At 46.4% G+C, this 16025-nt stretch overlaps 1 protein-coding gene across 1 annotated transcript in view; it reads right to left on the bottom strand.

Annotated features, from left to right (window-relative positions):
- Positions 1-9874: 9874 nt before the first annotated feature.
- LRRC1 (leucine rich repeat containing 1) overlaps positions 9875-16025 on the bottom strand; it is a 130569-nt gene continuing 124418 nt past the window's right edge. The window contains exons 12-14 of the mRNA XM_036318152.1: positions 14081-14253; positions 12847-12983; positions 9875-11347 (exon numbers count right to left, since the gene is read on the bottom strand). Of these exons, the coding sequence (XP_036174045.1) occupies positions 11189-11347; positions 12847-12983; positions 14081-14253 (469 nt within the window). The 3' untranslated portion in view covers positions 9875-11188. The remainder of the gene's footprint in view (positions 11348-12846; positions 12984-14080; positions 14254-16025) is intronic.

Genomic DNA, 16025 nt, shown 5'->3' on the forward strand with positions numbered 1-16025 from the left:
ACAAGCATTGAGACCTCGGGGCCTCATTAGGGTGGGGTTGCTATGACAGCCGCGCTGCCAACATTTTCCCACTCGCATTTTCTGATTCTACAGTATGTTTCCTAATCGAAGAGGGAACCTGTTTGACTGTCGCCTCCTGTTTTCGAAGCATCGGCTCCAATATTTCGCAGAGAACTTTCTCCTCGTGACGAGGGCAGCAGTTGGCACCCACATGTTTCCACCTGGAGGCACGCTTGCCAGCACCAGCACCAGCATGTAGTGAAGGCTTGCGAAACATGGTCACAGGATGGGAACGAGAGGTGTGGGACTGGTCTTACAGGAGGATTCCCTGCAGAGGTACCGATGTTCATAAACAACAGGGAGGTCACATGGCCCTGGGTGATGAGGAGAGCGGCTATTTCTGTTGACAAGATAACTTTCGCTATGAAATGAAAATAGCACAAATCTAATCTGCAGTTTACTCGGCCAGCAAGCTTTTGGGTCTGGGCCTGGGGATGATGACAATTGTTTAATTTTTCTGTGCATAAAATGAGACAATTTTATGTGGCATTGTTTGAAATGTGCATGAAATGTAACCATTTATATTTGAATATGAGGGAGGCCATGCCATTGAAAACATTTTAGCAGAGTAAGAGGAAGTCAAAAGGGCATGTCTTTTTTCTGTGTAGCACATGTCTAGCTGAGTGCTGAAAGTACTTCTGACTTTATGTGGGGTTATATTTTTAAGTTGATGATATAGAAACAGAGACTGAGGGAAATCAAGGAAATATTAGGTTGAGCAACTATCTGCCATTTTGTAAAATTACTTTTTAAATGGTCTCTCAGAAAAAGAAAAATCACCTGACTATATCATCAGTGTTTCAGTCCTGACTTAAGAGGTGGAAGACAGCAAAGGCCTTTTAACAAACTTTCAGTAAGTCCTGGGGATAAGAAAAGAAAAAAGAAAAAACTGAGTTCCAGAAAAGAGATTAAAATTGAACAAATACTCAGAAAGTCACCAGAATATCGACGGTCACTGGAGTAGACACATCTGTCATGGGCACCGCAGTGCCCAGCACCGATGCCCCTTTCAGAGCTAAGGTGCCGTGGCCCAGCTGTCCAGTAGGAATTGGCTGCTGATTGCTCACCCCCGAGTCCTGCCCTTCCCCCACCCACCCATCCAGGAATGACCTCCCCTGAATGGAGCTGCCTTGCACACATTGAAGCCTCTTTTCCAGTGGCAGCCGAGAGCTGAATCAAGATGTCCATTGTGAGCTAACGCTACAGTAGGCAGTAAGCAATCATTTTGCAATATATAAACGTATCAAATCAATGTATTGCACACCTTAAATTTATACAATATAATATGTCAATTGTATCTCAACAAAGCTGCAGGGGGAGGGGTGTCCATCAGGTATAGAGACACCGAAGTCTGGTGGCCTGGCCAGAGCGGTTTCCGTGCGGGGTGGAGGAGGAGTGTCCACAGCACTGGGTGGAGAAGTGTGTGGGAATTGAGAAAGGGAGAGAACAACAATAGACCTCTTTTCAGGAACCTTGGCAGAGAAAAGGAAGCAGGTAGCTACCCAGGGAATTAAGATCAAGGTTTATTGCTTATTTGAGATGGGTCTTAAATACGTTTGTAGAAGCGGCTGAAGAGACAGGACAAAGTGGACCATTGATTCCTTGACGGAGCAAGGTAAGTGGTAAGAAAAAAAAGGGCCAGCGGAGTGCCTGGGAGAGCTAGTTGTGACCAAGAAGTGAGGTCTGGGACAGGAGAGAGTCCAGCCTAGACGCTGCATGGAGCACAGTGGGGATGGAGACTGCGGTTCACGTGGGAAGGCCTGAATTTCCTCCCATAACATAAGGCTGACGTTCAGCAGTATCTTAATGTGCTGCATTCACAATTTTTAAAATATTGTAGCTTTTCCTACAAGATGCGAAGTGATTTCCATGATGGTCACATAATGATATTGCTCAGCCCCGCCCAGAATGGTCGTGGGCCAAAAGGGGTGCGGAGGGCGTGCTCCAGCCCCTGAGCGGTCTAAGGGGTGGCCCTGGGCGTGTGTGGCAGAGCATCCCAGTGCTGGCAGAGCAAGCGGCCGGGCAGGTTATGCCGTCGGTGACAAGAACCAAGGTGCCGGCTCTCTGAGTCCAGCCCTTGTGGGAAGCCAGGGTGTCCAGATGGGTGTCTGGCTGTGATGAGCGGCAGTACCTCCAGCGCCCTCTGGTGGCAAAAAGTACCACGTGGGACCTATTAACTAGACTAGAAGCAGAAACCCCTATAGACGTTTTCTGTCAAGGGCCAAAGACAGCACTATCCGCTTTGAGGGTCATTCAGTCTCTGTACATAAACAAATAAGCAGGACTGTGTGCCCACAAAGCAGTATTTACAAACACAGGCAGAAAGCCAGGCCTAAGGACCCCTCACCTGAATATTTTAATAGGAATATTATTTTTAAAAATTATAATGTTCCCAAATCGTGGCTCAGAGAAGGGCATCATTGCTATAGCGATCACTACCTTAAACAAGTCTTAAAAACACACAACTTATTTGGAAATTATATAAGTGATTGGCACTACTTTCACTAGGAAAGGAGTTTTACAGGACACATAATTTTGCTTTAGGCAATAAAACCAGAAGCCATTTAAGATGTTTATGTTGATCTATGGCAGGGGTCCTCAAACTACGGCCCGCGGGCCACATGCAAATACAAATATTGTATTTGTTCCCATTTTGTTTTTTTACTTCAAAATAAGATATGTGCAGTGTGCATAGGAATTTGTTCATAGTTTTTTTTTTAAACTATAGTCCGGCCCTCCAACGGTCTGAGGGACAGTGAACTGGCCCCCTGTTTAAAAAGTTTGAGGACCCCTGATCTATGCATTACTACATATTTCCACACTAGTCATCCACTCTGAGGGACATCCTTGAGGTGACAAGGAGGGGATAATGGGTTGGGGGAGAGTAATGGAAACGTAGAATGTCTGAGAGAATTGGCTTCAGTTTCTTGGGACACAAAAAGGATGGCTGCAGGGCATGAAGGACATGGGCCAGGTCCGGGAACCTGAAATTCTGAGAGATGCTGTGGTTGAGAGCTTTCCTCCAACAGCCCAGTTATAACAGCAGATTTTGAGTTTGGAGACTTGGGGCTTGAGTGTCAGACACAGACATACAAATGAGTAAGACACACACTTGCTGCCCTCGGGCAAGTCAGGAGGTGTTAACACAGCCTAACCAGGCCCGGCCAGCAGCACTGCCAGCCTTCCCCTGGGGCACTCACCCTCAGGCAAGCACAGCCTACTTCTGCTATCACCTCCTCTACTCCCGTTAGCCTAGTCATGTTAACTAGAGGAGCCTGAAGTCCAGCACTTGGCTAGAGAGACCAAAACGTTCTTCTGCCTCCATGTGGAACTACTGTGCACACATTTCAGGATCGAAAACAAGAGCTGGTAATTCCTGAAAGCCTACTATGTGCCATCTTTGTCACCTCATTCTCTAAAAATTCTTGGAGTAGCTATTATTCCCATTTTAGAGATGCATTAATTGAGACTTGGAGAAATCAAGAAAAATCCCTCAAGGTCACAAAACTAAGTAATGCCACAGCCAGATTTAAATCCAGCTCTGGTTAATTTCTACTCCTTCTAACACCCTAGAGCAGCAGTTCTCTGGGCCTAGTCCCCAAACCAGGCACAGCAGCACTTGCTAGAAACGCAAATTCTCTCACCCTCTCCCAGGCTCCTGACCAGAGACTCTGGGGGTGGGCCCAGCAATCTGCTTAAACACCGGGGCATGCTGAAGTCTGAAGCCACTGCAGATGCTGCCTCCAAGAAAAAGAGGGTACAGTAAGGCCTCACTTAGCATCTCGCTAGGTTCTGTGACTTTGAGCAAAACAATGTGTAACGATATAAATAAGTCAAGTCCCTATGGCATCTCATCAATGTTATAACGTAAAAAACTTTGAATGAAATGATGTTACTCAAGACCCCACTATCTTATAGGAGGTGCCAGGTTATCGGATGGTGAGCAAGAATACGCTGAGCCACGCTGAGCCATGCTGAGCCACACTGAGCAGCCCTGACCTCAGACTCTGTAAAACCCAGAGCACTGAGAAAGGAGACAGGGCAGCCGGGCAGGGATGTTTCTGGCCACCCAATGCCCAGCTCTTTCAGGACCAAGGCAATCCGATCACAAGTAGCTGTGAACAGACCCATACAAGAGCATCATCATATGTTGTTGACATTGTTTCCTCTCACAACATGAAATCGCTACATGAAACTGTTATTCTGAGGTGGCAAACAGGAGGTTTGGTAATTGGCCCCACATTTACCACAGGTGAGTGCCAAACCCTGGGTTTCCAAAGGCCTGCTTCTACCCGGGGCGCACAACTTTACCTGGGAGGGGGCGGTGACCACCAGCCCCACGGGTGCGGAAGGAGTCAACACCAGACAGGTGTCTCTCTCTAACTGGTGAGTTTCGCACTGCACACCTTCCAGGTGTCCGGGTGAGAACCACAGGGGTGGGAGTTACTTGACAGCCGCCAGGGCCTATAGAACATGCCTCCCCAGGTGCATGTGCTCTCATGGGAGACACAGGCAGAGCCAGAACACAGCCACCCCCACCGTCACCTATGGCAAAACTCCCTGACCTCAGACTTTGCAAAATGATTAAAACCAAGAGCAGCCCCAGCCTAACAGACCCAGCCCACGGCTCGTCTCCAAATTTCCAAACCAACGCCGAAACTCACCCCACCCTCTCTGCCTCCGGGACAATGGGCGGGACCAAGCTTCAGGAAGAACACTCAATGCCCAGACAAGTTAGTGTGTTGTTTTGTTTTTCCAAGCGGTACTAATCTAAGTTTAAACAAACAGGCACGCACACCTACGGCTGAGGCAGGGCGGGAAGCAGCGCCAGGTGTGTGGAGGGGCACCCGGGGCCCTTGCGGTCCAGACAGGAGCACACGGTCTCCCAGAAAACCCCTCTTTTTAGGTGCCCAGTAAGTGCTGTGCAAGGGTTTGTGGGCCAGGCAGCACTTCGCAGGCAGCAACACCTCGTCGTGACTTTCCTTGAGCAAGTCCCTAAAGAGCAGCGTTTATGGAGTCTCTTTACAGGGTATCAGGTGTAGGGTGTCACTGTTATGCCTGGTGCTAGGCATCTCTCTTGCCTTCTCTTTCTGCAACCAGGGCGGTAAGGCCAGTCTCCAATAAAGTTAAACACTGCTCAGTCACACAAGTTCTCTATTCTTTCTGGTTTCTGCTTCTTTGATTCAACGATAGTCCCCAAATGGGAGCAATCATTATTTGTCACATCCTTCACAACAACGCTTTTGAAAAGGAGGCGCTTAAATAATACATCACGAGTCACCTTTCCTATGTCCCCCGAACTGCATTCAGGTCAGGTTGCAGCACTATCGATTTCCAAGTGCTCATTATCTGTCTTCTCTCCAAGGGTAGGCTATTAACGGTAGCGAGGATAAGATCATGCCCAGCGAATTAGCTCATTCTAGAGCTCACTGCCAAAATCTGGAACAAGTTAAAGCTCTCCGAGAGCCGGCTACCAAACTGTCATTTTAGTCAATGTCAAAAAACACTTTTTTCCCCCACTGGTCACCCACTAACCCTATAATTTATCTCCAATGTGTGTGGAGATGTGCACAAAGTTTGAGATGGTAGGAAGATTTGCACAGCACTTAGCATAGGACACGACATGGGGTGGACCGAGGGAGGGCTTGGTGGGAGGGTTGGGCTGGGCAGAATCACAGAATTTGCCAGCACAACCAGACACAAATGAAGGCCCAAGTCTGCATAGATGGTGGTCCAGTTTCACTAAGTTCCATGCCAGGTTTTGTTCATAACCTAGGCCTAAATAATTGCAAAAATTTAAAACAGAAGCATCACCACTATGATAAATTCAACTGTAAATGTAACTACAGGTTCACAGTATTTTAGCGGGGGGGGGGGGGGGGGGGGAGGCAGGGGGGGCGGGGCAAAGCAAAATTAGGAGTAACTGAGATCAGAGACTCTAGGTAACAGAGATGTGAATTCGAATTACAACTTTGTCATTTACTGTTTGAGCTTGGAAAAGTTATTAAAATTAATTTAATCTTAATTCTCTCCTTTGCAAAGATCAAATGTCAGCACTCACCTCATGCAGTTGTTCTGGAAAATGGACTGTGTTCAGTTAGCCCGGCGTGTGGCACATAGAAGGTGCTCAGTCATTATAACCCCTGCTTCACTACACCAAGGCAGCTCATTACAGTTGACCCTTGAGCAATGCACATTTGGACTGTGTGGGCCCACTTACAAGCACTCTCTTTTTCTCAGAAAATACAGTCAGCCCTTCCCCTTCGTATCCGTGGGTTTCTTAGCGATGGGTTTCGCATCCGCAGATTCAACTAACAGGACCAAAACAGTGTTTTCTAATTCCCAATTACAGATTCCCAACCGCTGACACAAAATACTGTTTTCGATCCTGGTTGGTTGAATCAGCAGGTGCAAAGGACTGACTGTAGTCCAGTGATGGCGAACCTTTTGAGCTCGGCGTGTCAGCATTTTGGAAAACCCTAACTTAACTCTGGTGCCGTGTCACATATAGAAATTTTTTGATATTTGAAACCATAGTAAAACAAAGATTTATATTTTTGATATTTATTTTACATATTTAAATGCCATTTAACAAAGAAAAATCAACCAAAAAAATGAGTTCGCGTGTCACCTCTGACACGCGTGTCATAGGTTCGCCATCACTGCTAGTCAATAGTGAGGCGAATTTTCGAGGGCACGTGGGTGGGGGTCCCTACCCCTACCTTGTTCAAGGGTCAGTTGTACTGTTTAGAAATTAAATGCTGATGCTTCAGAAAGACCTTGGAGGACCAACCCAATCCGCTTCTTGCCTGGTCAGGACAGAGCCTTGACCTGCCCCGTGACTGCGCACTCTCACAGTTTAAAATTTCACCGTCCTCCTGGTCAGCTGTGAGGTGCAAAACTCGCCTCCTCCCTTCCCCTCAGCCTGCTGAAAAAAGGCAGCCAGATCAGGTTCTTCTGGTTGGTTTCCCTTTCCCGCCAGCTGTCAGCTTTTAAAAAAGAGAACAGGGCAGAAGATGGGCGTGTCCTCTACACGCGGAGTGGGGCTGCATTTTTTAATTTTACCCAGGAGGCTTTTCTCCGTGGGTGACCCATTTCTTAACTGTACTTGCCTCCCCTGATACATAAAAAGCCTCCGAGGTCTCCCTTGGAGACAGATCATAGCAAGAGGTGAAAAGGAAGCAGTGACCAAAATCAACGGTGAACTAGAGATAAGATTGTAAATGAGCACAACAGACCAAATCCTCGAAAACTGAGGGCACGGCAAAGAGGGGGACATTGTGTGGAAAGCCAGAGGCCCTTTTCTCAATTCAGTGTTTGTGTTTCTTGGTAGAAACTAGCTTTACCTTCAGGACAGCTGGGTAGTAAGTCCAGTGGCAGTGAGGCGGTTCCCAAGAGAGTCAGCTAACCTGACCATTATGGGAACTGACCTCACAAATTCAAGTTCCCCCCGCCCATCACACAGCATGTGTAGTCACACAGGTGACGGTGTCCTCAGATCCCTGCCAGAGACTAGCACGTGTCCTCTCGTTCCTGATGGACACTACCCTCCAGGCCAAACACTGCGGGCTCTGAGGAGGGGGTGCAGAGCTTCCAGTAACACCACAACACCAGCAAGACCTGTAGCAGTAGCCGCCTCCCACTACCTGGGAGCTGGCTCGGTGCATCCCAGCAACCCTCTCCCTAGGCCTGGAAGAGGTCTGGCTGCCCCGTTGGAGGTGAAGGACCTGAAGCTGTGAGGTTAAGTAGCTCTCCCAAAGCTGGGGGCGGGCCTGGAATGCAACCTGTCCATGATTCCAATGACTGCCATGCTGACTCAGCAAGTTCAGCCCCCAAGTGCTGCTTCACCCCGCAGGCTCACATTGTGTTTCCTGTCTTTTACTTAGTTCCTTGTGCAGCCTCCTTCTTGTAAATATTTTAAAACTTAATGCAGTTCCCTGAAAAGGGCTTAGTAGTGGTCTTTGTGCTGGTAATCGTTCAAGCTGAAGGATAGGTGTAAGGGGGTCCATTATGTAATTCTGCTTTTGCATGCTTGTTATTAGCCATAATCAAGTGTTGGGGTTAATTTTTTTAACTGGCTCTTTGGGCGAAGTGAGATTTCAGCTCTGCGGACACCACGGAGGTGCTCTATCCCTCATCGCCTCCCATGACTCAGCGGCTCCAGCGCCGCCGGTCAGGGTCTGTGCAGGCTCCTGTGCACCAGCCCGCGCCCTGGCAGGGTGCCAGCCACTTTACAAGGTTAGAACTGGCGGCTCAGAGCACCTTTCTGACAGGGAAGGAATTTTTCCCAGCCTCCGCCCCATCCATTAGGCGTCACACCTCGCAGGTGCGGCCGATTTCACAGGCGAGGGCAGGACTGCGCTGCAGCTGTGGGAGCGGCTCCACCCGCGCCCTTGCCCGCGCCTCCTCAGCTGGGACGTCTAACCAGGGAGCTTCCAGACAGATTGGGAGGCCCGGACCATTCCTCCAAACTTCCCAGAGAAAGCAAAACATCCGGGGAAATACTAGTTCTAGTTTTCTTACCTGTCCCTCTGCTCATCATCAGTGACGTTCATTATTTTACCCTAAATTCTGACGGTTTTATCCACTTAAGTGTAATTTCCTGGCTAAAATGCAGAAATAAGGGGCTATGGAAAAAGTGAACAGGTCCTACTAATCTTTCCTGCTTTTACCTGTAGCTCCTACAAGACAAACAGGCAGTGGCCACACCCCTCCCCTTCCTGGTGGGAGAGGCTGACTGGGGGTGGCGCCTGACAGTGAGGTACCACATACCCCTAGGAAAGGTCAGGGACCTGGCTCCAGCCCGCAAGCAAAGGTATCCCTCCACATAATTAAGTTTTCCTTATAACAAGGAGAAGGGCTCCTGGGAAGAGGCTGGCATGCTCTCCAAGGGTTTGACAGGTTGGTGCTGTTGCCATGGTGAAGCCGAAAGTCTGGTGCCAGCCCCCTGGAGGGAAAGCGCACTGCAGTGCCACTGAGAATAAATGACCAAGAGTAACTTTTCCCTCTCTGGGAGGGGGGGAAACTAAATCTCAAAAATGGAAAGCAAGACACAAAGCAAAACAAAAACGCAGGTAAGTGTCAAGTACAGGAGACAGGCCCAAGGAAACAACCAGATACATAAAATTTCCTAGGAACATGTATGCACACCTCTCATCCACTAAGGCCATCACAGACTGAGTAGTAAAGTGTGGGCTTTATAGGAAAAGAAACAAACAAACAAAACCACTATGGAAGTTCTATTTGTTTTTCAGAGTCCAGACAGCTCTCCTTAAATAAGACCAATGTGCTTGTGTAGCAGCCCATGAGTTAGTGGCATCATCTTTATAAAACAAAACAGAGTAGGCCAAAATCTTAAAATGGAGAAAAGAAGATGGGCACCCAGATTAGGGAGCAAGGTATAAAACTGACAGGTCAGAAACCACTTAGGTGCCATGTACTTTCAACTCAATAAACAGTTGTCAAATATACACATATATACAAACAACTTAAAAAGCAAAGTGAATTCAGCAAGTAGATGTGCAGAAGTAAAAGAAGGTATCATATCTGGTCGATTGAAAGCAGGTTTCTAAGGCATCCGGTTGGCCAGATGCCACAAGCCAGTCAGAAGCCTGAGCTGATGGCAGTGCTGGGCTTTGCCCCAGGCGGGGGAGAAGGAGCAGTGAATGTGAGTCCCACGGCAGTGAACTCAAAACCGACCAGTGGGTTAGATATGTAATGGAAGGCAGCACACTGTCAAAAAAACAAAAAAACTCAGCCACCTGCTCTCATTTGAATATGCAAGATGATAATTAATTTTAAAAAGCTGTATGACTAATGTCCAGGGTGACTTTATTTCATGGAGAGAAAAAACACCAACACGATTTTCCTAGACACCACACAATGACTGGCACTTTTCATTCCTCTTTTATCACATCATACCAAAAAAAAAAAAAAAAATCAAATCAGCGGAAACATATCAAAATATACCCCACACTCCTTAAATTAGCACAATTAAAATTAAAACATGAAGCAATGTTTTGTTACACTGATTCAACCACTATTTACAAATTGCACTTATAAAGATAGCGACATTTCTAATACGGCATAGTAGGTTATTTTGCTTTATTGTGGTTTTATATCTCAATATAAAACTTTGAAAGTTTTCTTGCGTAAAATCATACTTTCTTTCGCAGTACATAATTTATTTACCCATGAATTTCAAAACCGGTTTTCTCTTTTTGTGCTTGCCTGCTCTATTTCATTTTACAAATGGCACATACCTTCCGAGCAGGAACAACCAGACACTCCACTCCTTTACACGAGACTCATTTATAAAAAGTTAAAAGTATAAGGAATGAAATATTAGCAGCCTAATCCTTTGGTTTATCTTTTTAAAAAAATCATCCAATATCATCTACAAATCAGTGGTAACTTCTTTTTGGTTAAGAACAAATCCCCAGGTAGACAGAATTAGAAGCCAACACTGCTGGGGGACGTACCGCGTCCCTGGCCCGCCGTTCTGCTCGGGCTGCTGATGCGCACGACTGGTTGGACATGACACAGGACACAGTAAGGCACAGTGGGTGGCACAAAAAGCAAATACTTCAGGACTGTGTGTGAGTTTTCTGCACAAGTACTAAAATATGTACCGTTTTTCAAGATAAAATAACAAAAAAGAAATACATATTTTTTGTTACGAAATACCTATACAAAATGTTTAAATTTACACCATCTGAGCTGCCAAAAGGGTTTTAAAAAGTATCGATTTTCCATCACACATAAAACCATCTCTCACCAATAGGTCCAAGAGAACTTGGGTTAAAGTGTCCCAGCACTTGGTGGAGGGAGGAGGATCAATGTTCCCTTCTTGCTCTCCCTTCCCCCAACATAAGACAAAAACAAAGGTCAGATGTTGACAGTAGTGTATTCTACTTGTACAAACAGCTGGCGTGTAGGGAAAAAAACAGTCACGCTGGGAGACCACTGGCTGACGGGTTAGAGTAAGGCACTTCCTTGGAGAGAGCAGCGGCCGAGCGCGAGGTGGGGAGCCGTGGGGAGCCCGTGCGCGGGGTCTGGCGAGGACTGCGGGAGGCTCCTCGAAAGACAGCAGGGGAAGACGCAGGAGGTAAAATCTGGAGGCGAAATTCTACACAGAAGTGGTCACTCGGTCAACGGTGTGATTGACCTCGTTTTTGTTGGAATCCAGTCCTTTAGCAGCATTCAGGTCGTTCCGCAAATTCTCCACTGTCTTTTTCATGTTCTTTAGCTCCCCTGGGTGTGGCGTGGCACGCCTCTGAAGTGTTCTCTGAAAACAGACAGTGGAGTGAGTGCTTAGGTTTTATCCGTTTCTCTTTCAGACACGCAGCTCCCAGCAGCCTCCAAAGCAGAGCCTGCCTCCTGCAGACCATGAGGAGCTCTGAGCACTTACCCCGGCTTCCCGGTGGTTAATGGGCGAGGACAGTGGTGCATGTAACTTATCTAGCCAAGATAGAGGATTACTTTTGGAATAAAAGGAGACGTTTTAAAATAGGACATTACTGCTTAACAATAAAGTTCCATGAACTGTGAGAAAAAAGATAAAAGATTTATAAGATGTGATTGTGGGGTGTGAAGGAAAAAAAAAAAGAAGGGGTAAAGAGTTCTTAATTAAAATCACTGTAATGCTCTGTTACTCAGAGCGGCTGTGGCTGGAGGCAGGGAGTTGAAGAAAAAGGAGAGTAAAGAGAAGGCCGCCTGTCCTTTTCCTGCTGTGCGCTGTGCATATGACCCACTAGGGAACCGTCACACGCGCCTCATAGCTCCTCATAAAGACCACGGAGCTAGGAGTGAAGTGAAAGGAGAGGGGCAAAACTTTAAAATTATATCATTTCACAGGCTGCATGTTCTTCAGCTCATAAAGGGCATTTACAGCTTTTAAATGCAGGAGGAGCTAGGTAGGCTAATAACATGAGAGCGCTACAGAGGCAAGAAGTCCCGGGTGAGAGAATCGCCCTCAGGAAAGAGCCGGCAGTGAGGTATTGTCATGCCCAAGTCCTGTTTTGCATAGACGCTGTAAGAGGAGAAAATCCCCTTTGGTGACAGCTGGAATAACAGAGACTAACATATAATAATTTAAAAGCCACCCCTGGTTTGGGGGCTGCGAGTACTCCCTCGAAGCTCTGCTTATGAAAATCTCAATGAGTGAGGAGTTTAAGAGCCAAAGTCAACGTGTAGGAAGAGCTGTCGCTGACGCCCGGAGGCGACTGAGAGACACTCAGGTGTGGATGAAAGTGAGGCTGAGAGGCACTTTCACATCTATTCCTGATTTCTGACTAAAAACTCCTTAAGGAATCCAACTAAGGCCACAGGTGAAGAGAGAGAGGGGGGGCGGGGGAGGGGGAGAGAGAGAATTCAGCACAACCGAACTTGAGCTGCGACACAGCAGGAAGTGTGAATGCAGCCAACATGATATCATAATACCTGGGAGTGTGGGAAGGGGCTTAATTCAGTGGGAACAACAAAAAAGAAAAATCAATTTTAAGAAAACAGTGGTGGTGGGAGGGGAAACTATCACAAATAAAGAAAAGAAGTGCCATAAACGATTCAGACAAAAAGCCCCAACCGTTCCACTGGCCTTACACACACGTGGTGAATCTGTACCTAGAAGTACCTAGTTTTGTCTTCTAAAAATCCTACAATTCTAAAGGCAAAACAGAAAATACACTAGTTGAAAACACAAGAAATCCTTATTAGGTGCCAGTATTAATCTTGGAAGGCTTTTAAATTTTGAACTTCTACTGAGGCCAAGAATCTCCATTTCCATACCATTTCGTTGTCTTCTTCATCTTTTTCATCTTCCAAGAATCGGATTGCACTGATTCTGTGTACTGCCCGCTCGTTCCAGGCCTCGTCGGAGACGTCATTCACCAGGCTCTCCAGGGCCCCACAGCGAGGCAGGTTCTCTGTCACGACAAAGGCACATCAGCAGGGAGCTTGGGTCGGTGACTGGACACTGCTATGCAGTAATGTAAACAATTAAAAACAAAAAGAAAAGGCACTGGCCGTGTGGCTCAGCTGGTTCAGCGTCATCCTGTGCACCCAAGGACCTCGGGTTCGACTCCCGGTCAGGGCACGTACCAGGTGTGAGTTTGATCCCCAGTCTGGTGCACGTGTCTCTCTCTCCCTCTCCCTCTGTCCCTCTCTAAATCAGTAAAATCATATCCTTGGGTGAGGATTAAAAAGAAAAAAAAAGAAAAAGCCTGGCACAGAGTTGCTGTCTCTTTTCAATGATGGAGAACACTAAGTTCAAAAACATTCTCTGTGGCTGCATGCGTCGGAGACCAGGACTAGCTGGGGCCGCACGCGTCGGGGACCAGGACTAGCTGGGGCCGCACGTGTCGGGGACCAGGACTAGCTGGGGCCGCACGTGTCGGGGACCAGGACTAGCTGGGGCCGCAGACCAGGACTTGCCGCAGTAACACATTCTACCATGTTTTTCCCTTGGGTCTTCAAAGCTCATCTAACAAGGGTAGGGCTGGCAAGTGGCTTTGGGCCCTTCCACTTAGGGGACTCCTGCCCTCCCAGGGTACTCCAGTTCTCCTCCATTAAAATCAGCGCTCAGCAAAGGATTTGTAACAGCACTATGATGTTAGTGTGAATACTTTTTGAAACTATACATATTTACAAAACAAAGATACAGTGACTCAAAACAACTCACTGGCTTAAAACAGTTTGCCAATTGAAGTCAATACTCATCCTCCAAACCCTCAGTTTGGATTTTAAGTGACTTTTAAGGAGTATCTGTATTTTCAACCTCGGCTATCATTCAAAACCAAGAGGGTGTTTAGGGAATTTCAGGCTTAAACAGGCGTGAGTGGTACTTTTTCTGTAAAGATGCAGGGGACCTTCCCGGAGGAGGCCTACAGGGACCTCACCTGGGCCAGGTCTAAGGGGCAGAATTGGACAAAAATACAGTCACATGTGAAAGTGAGAGATCTTATGGGGAGATATGAACTCCTACTAATTCTTGTGATCAAATGAACACAGTCCTTAAATTCACCTTGGCAAGTAGGTTCAGAAGGCAGCTGAGGAAGTAAGACACAGGTTAAAATCTTCTCTCCTGTGCTGAGGTCTGTGTCTGTCTGGAACGTGAGCAGAGGCTGGGACTGGTTGTCAGATAACCACAAAGCCTTCAACTTCAAGGCCGTAAGAGACAAGGGCAGATGCGACAACCTAATATAAAACAAAAGAACACATCAGGCCTCAAATGGTGTAATGCAATCAACTCCTGTCAATAAAAACAGCAAAGAATGAGAACACCTCCTGGGGCTAGGTTGATAGGAAGATACCCGATTTACGCTTTGCAGGTAGACTGAGTAGTCTGTGCTTCCCTTTCTGCTATCACCTATCTCAGTGATGGCGAACCTTTTGAGCTCAGCGTGTCAGCATTTTGTAAAACCCTAACTTAACTCTGGTGCCATGTCACATACAGAAATTTTTTGATATTTGCAACCATAGTAAAACAAAGATTTATATTTTTGATGTTTATTTTATATATTTAAATGCCATTTAACAAAGAAAAATCAACCAAAAAAATGAGTTCGCGTGTCAGAGGTGTCATAGGTTCGCCATCACTGACCTATCTCATCAGCACCGCCAGGCCATAGGGCAAGAAATGAGGAGATTAAGGGGCACATAATTCAGTCCTGCACTCAGAGGTCCCGACTTAAAGAGAAAAACCAAAGCCAGTGTAACCGCGGAAGCTGAGTTCTCACACAGGATGGCAACACCTTGGCGCCGGGGCTGGTGGGAGCCTGTGGGATTACCTGTTTCCAGCAGCACCTGGCAAATAGGACGGGAGGAAGGAGATGCGTGGGGTGCTGAAGAAGTTAAGTTGCAGTTAAACTAAAGACTAAAACATTTCTTTCATGGACTCCATTTGCTTTCTCTGGGGAGATTTTAAGTGTTCCATCCTAAACTTTTTATCTTTCAGTTTCTAGAAGCTCCCACTTCTCAGACGCCTACGTGATAATTAATATCCACATCAGATTGCTTCAGTTTCAAATGAGATCGTGTATATATAAAGCAAAGCACTTTTAAAATTGTAATGTGACACCTAAAGATTAGTTTCACGTTTATATTTGCATAAATATTTCACAGCTTGGCTGCAAGCAGTTAGGTCTATTCAGTAAAGATCACCACAGAAACCATGGCCTTAGTACCTCCAGAGGTTAGCACAGTGGTTCTCAACCAGGCGTGACTCTGCCTTCAGGGGCATCCAGCCATGTCTGTAGACATATGGGATCTAGCGGGTAGAGGTTGGGGTTGTTGCTACACATCTACAATGCATAGGACAGCCCCCATAACAAAGAATTATCTGGCCCCAAATGCTAACAGTGCCGAGGGTGAAAATGCTGCTTAGTAAAAACTAATGCTTTATACAAGATACTAATTCACTTTGCAAAACAACCAAAACCATGTTGCTACCAGAAATTCAAGGTTTAAAGAACCTAAGGATATATTTGATCGCATATTTTCCCACTAAGTATGATTCCAAATATTAAATTATGGATCAGTCTTAGAAGTGACTGTTTAAGCTACTCACATTCTGTTAACTACTATATGAGGCAAATTTTCTTAGAAGAGACATCTAGCCCATTAATCCCATGAAGAATGATAGGACAGCATGTATTCCTGGAGTTCTTTCTTTTACAAAATTGTACACCTATCCCCGGTTAATATATGAGGAAGATCGACCTGTAGATCTTACCAACAGATTAATACTGAGTTATTAGAAATACTCAGGCAATGCTTGTCTTACTGTGTCTTGCTTTATTGCACTTTACAGATGTTGTGTGTTTTACAAATTGTAGGCGAGACCCTCCACCAGCAAAGAGATTACACTCACTTCATTGCAGAATGAAGTGAGGGTCTGGAACCGAACCCACAATTATCTCTGAGGTTCGCCTGTACACCAGTCTGAACTGACAGACTTGTGGGAAATA

Source organism: Myotis myotis, unplaced genomic scaffold, assembly GCF_014108235.1.
Source record: "Myotis myotis isolate mMyoMyo1 unplaced genomic scaffold, mMyoMyo1.p scaffold_m19_p_7, whole genome shotgun sequence".
Classification (NCBI taxonomy): Eukaryota; Metazoa; Chordata; class Mammalia; order Chiroptera; family Vespertilionidae; genus Myotis; species Myotis myotis.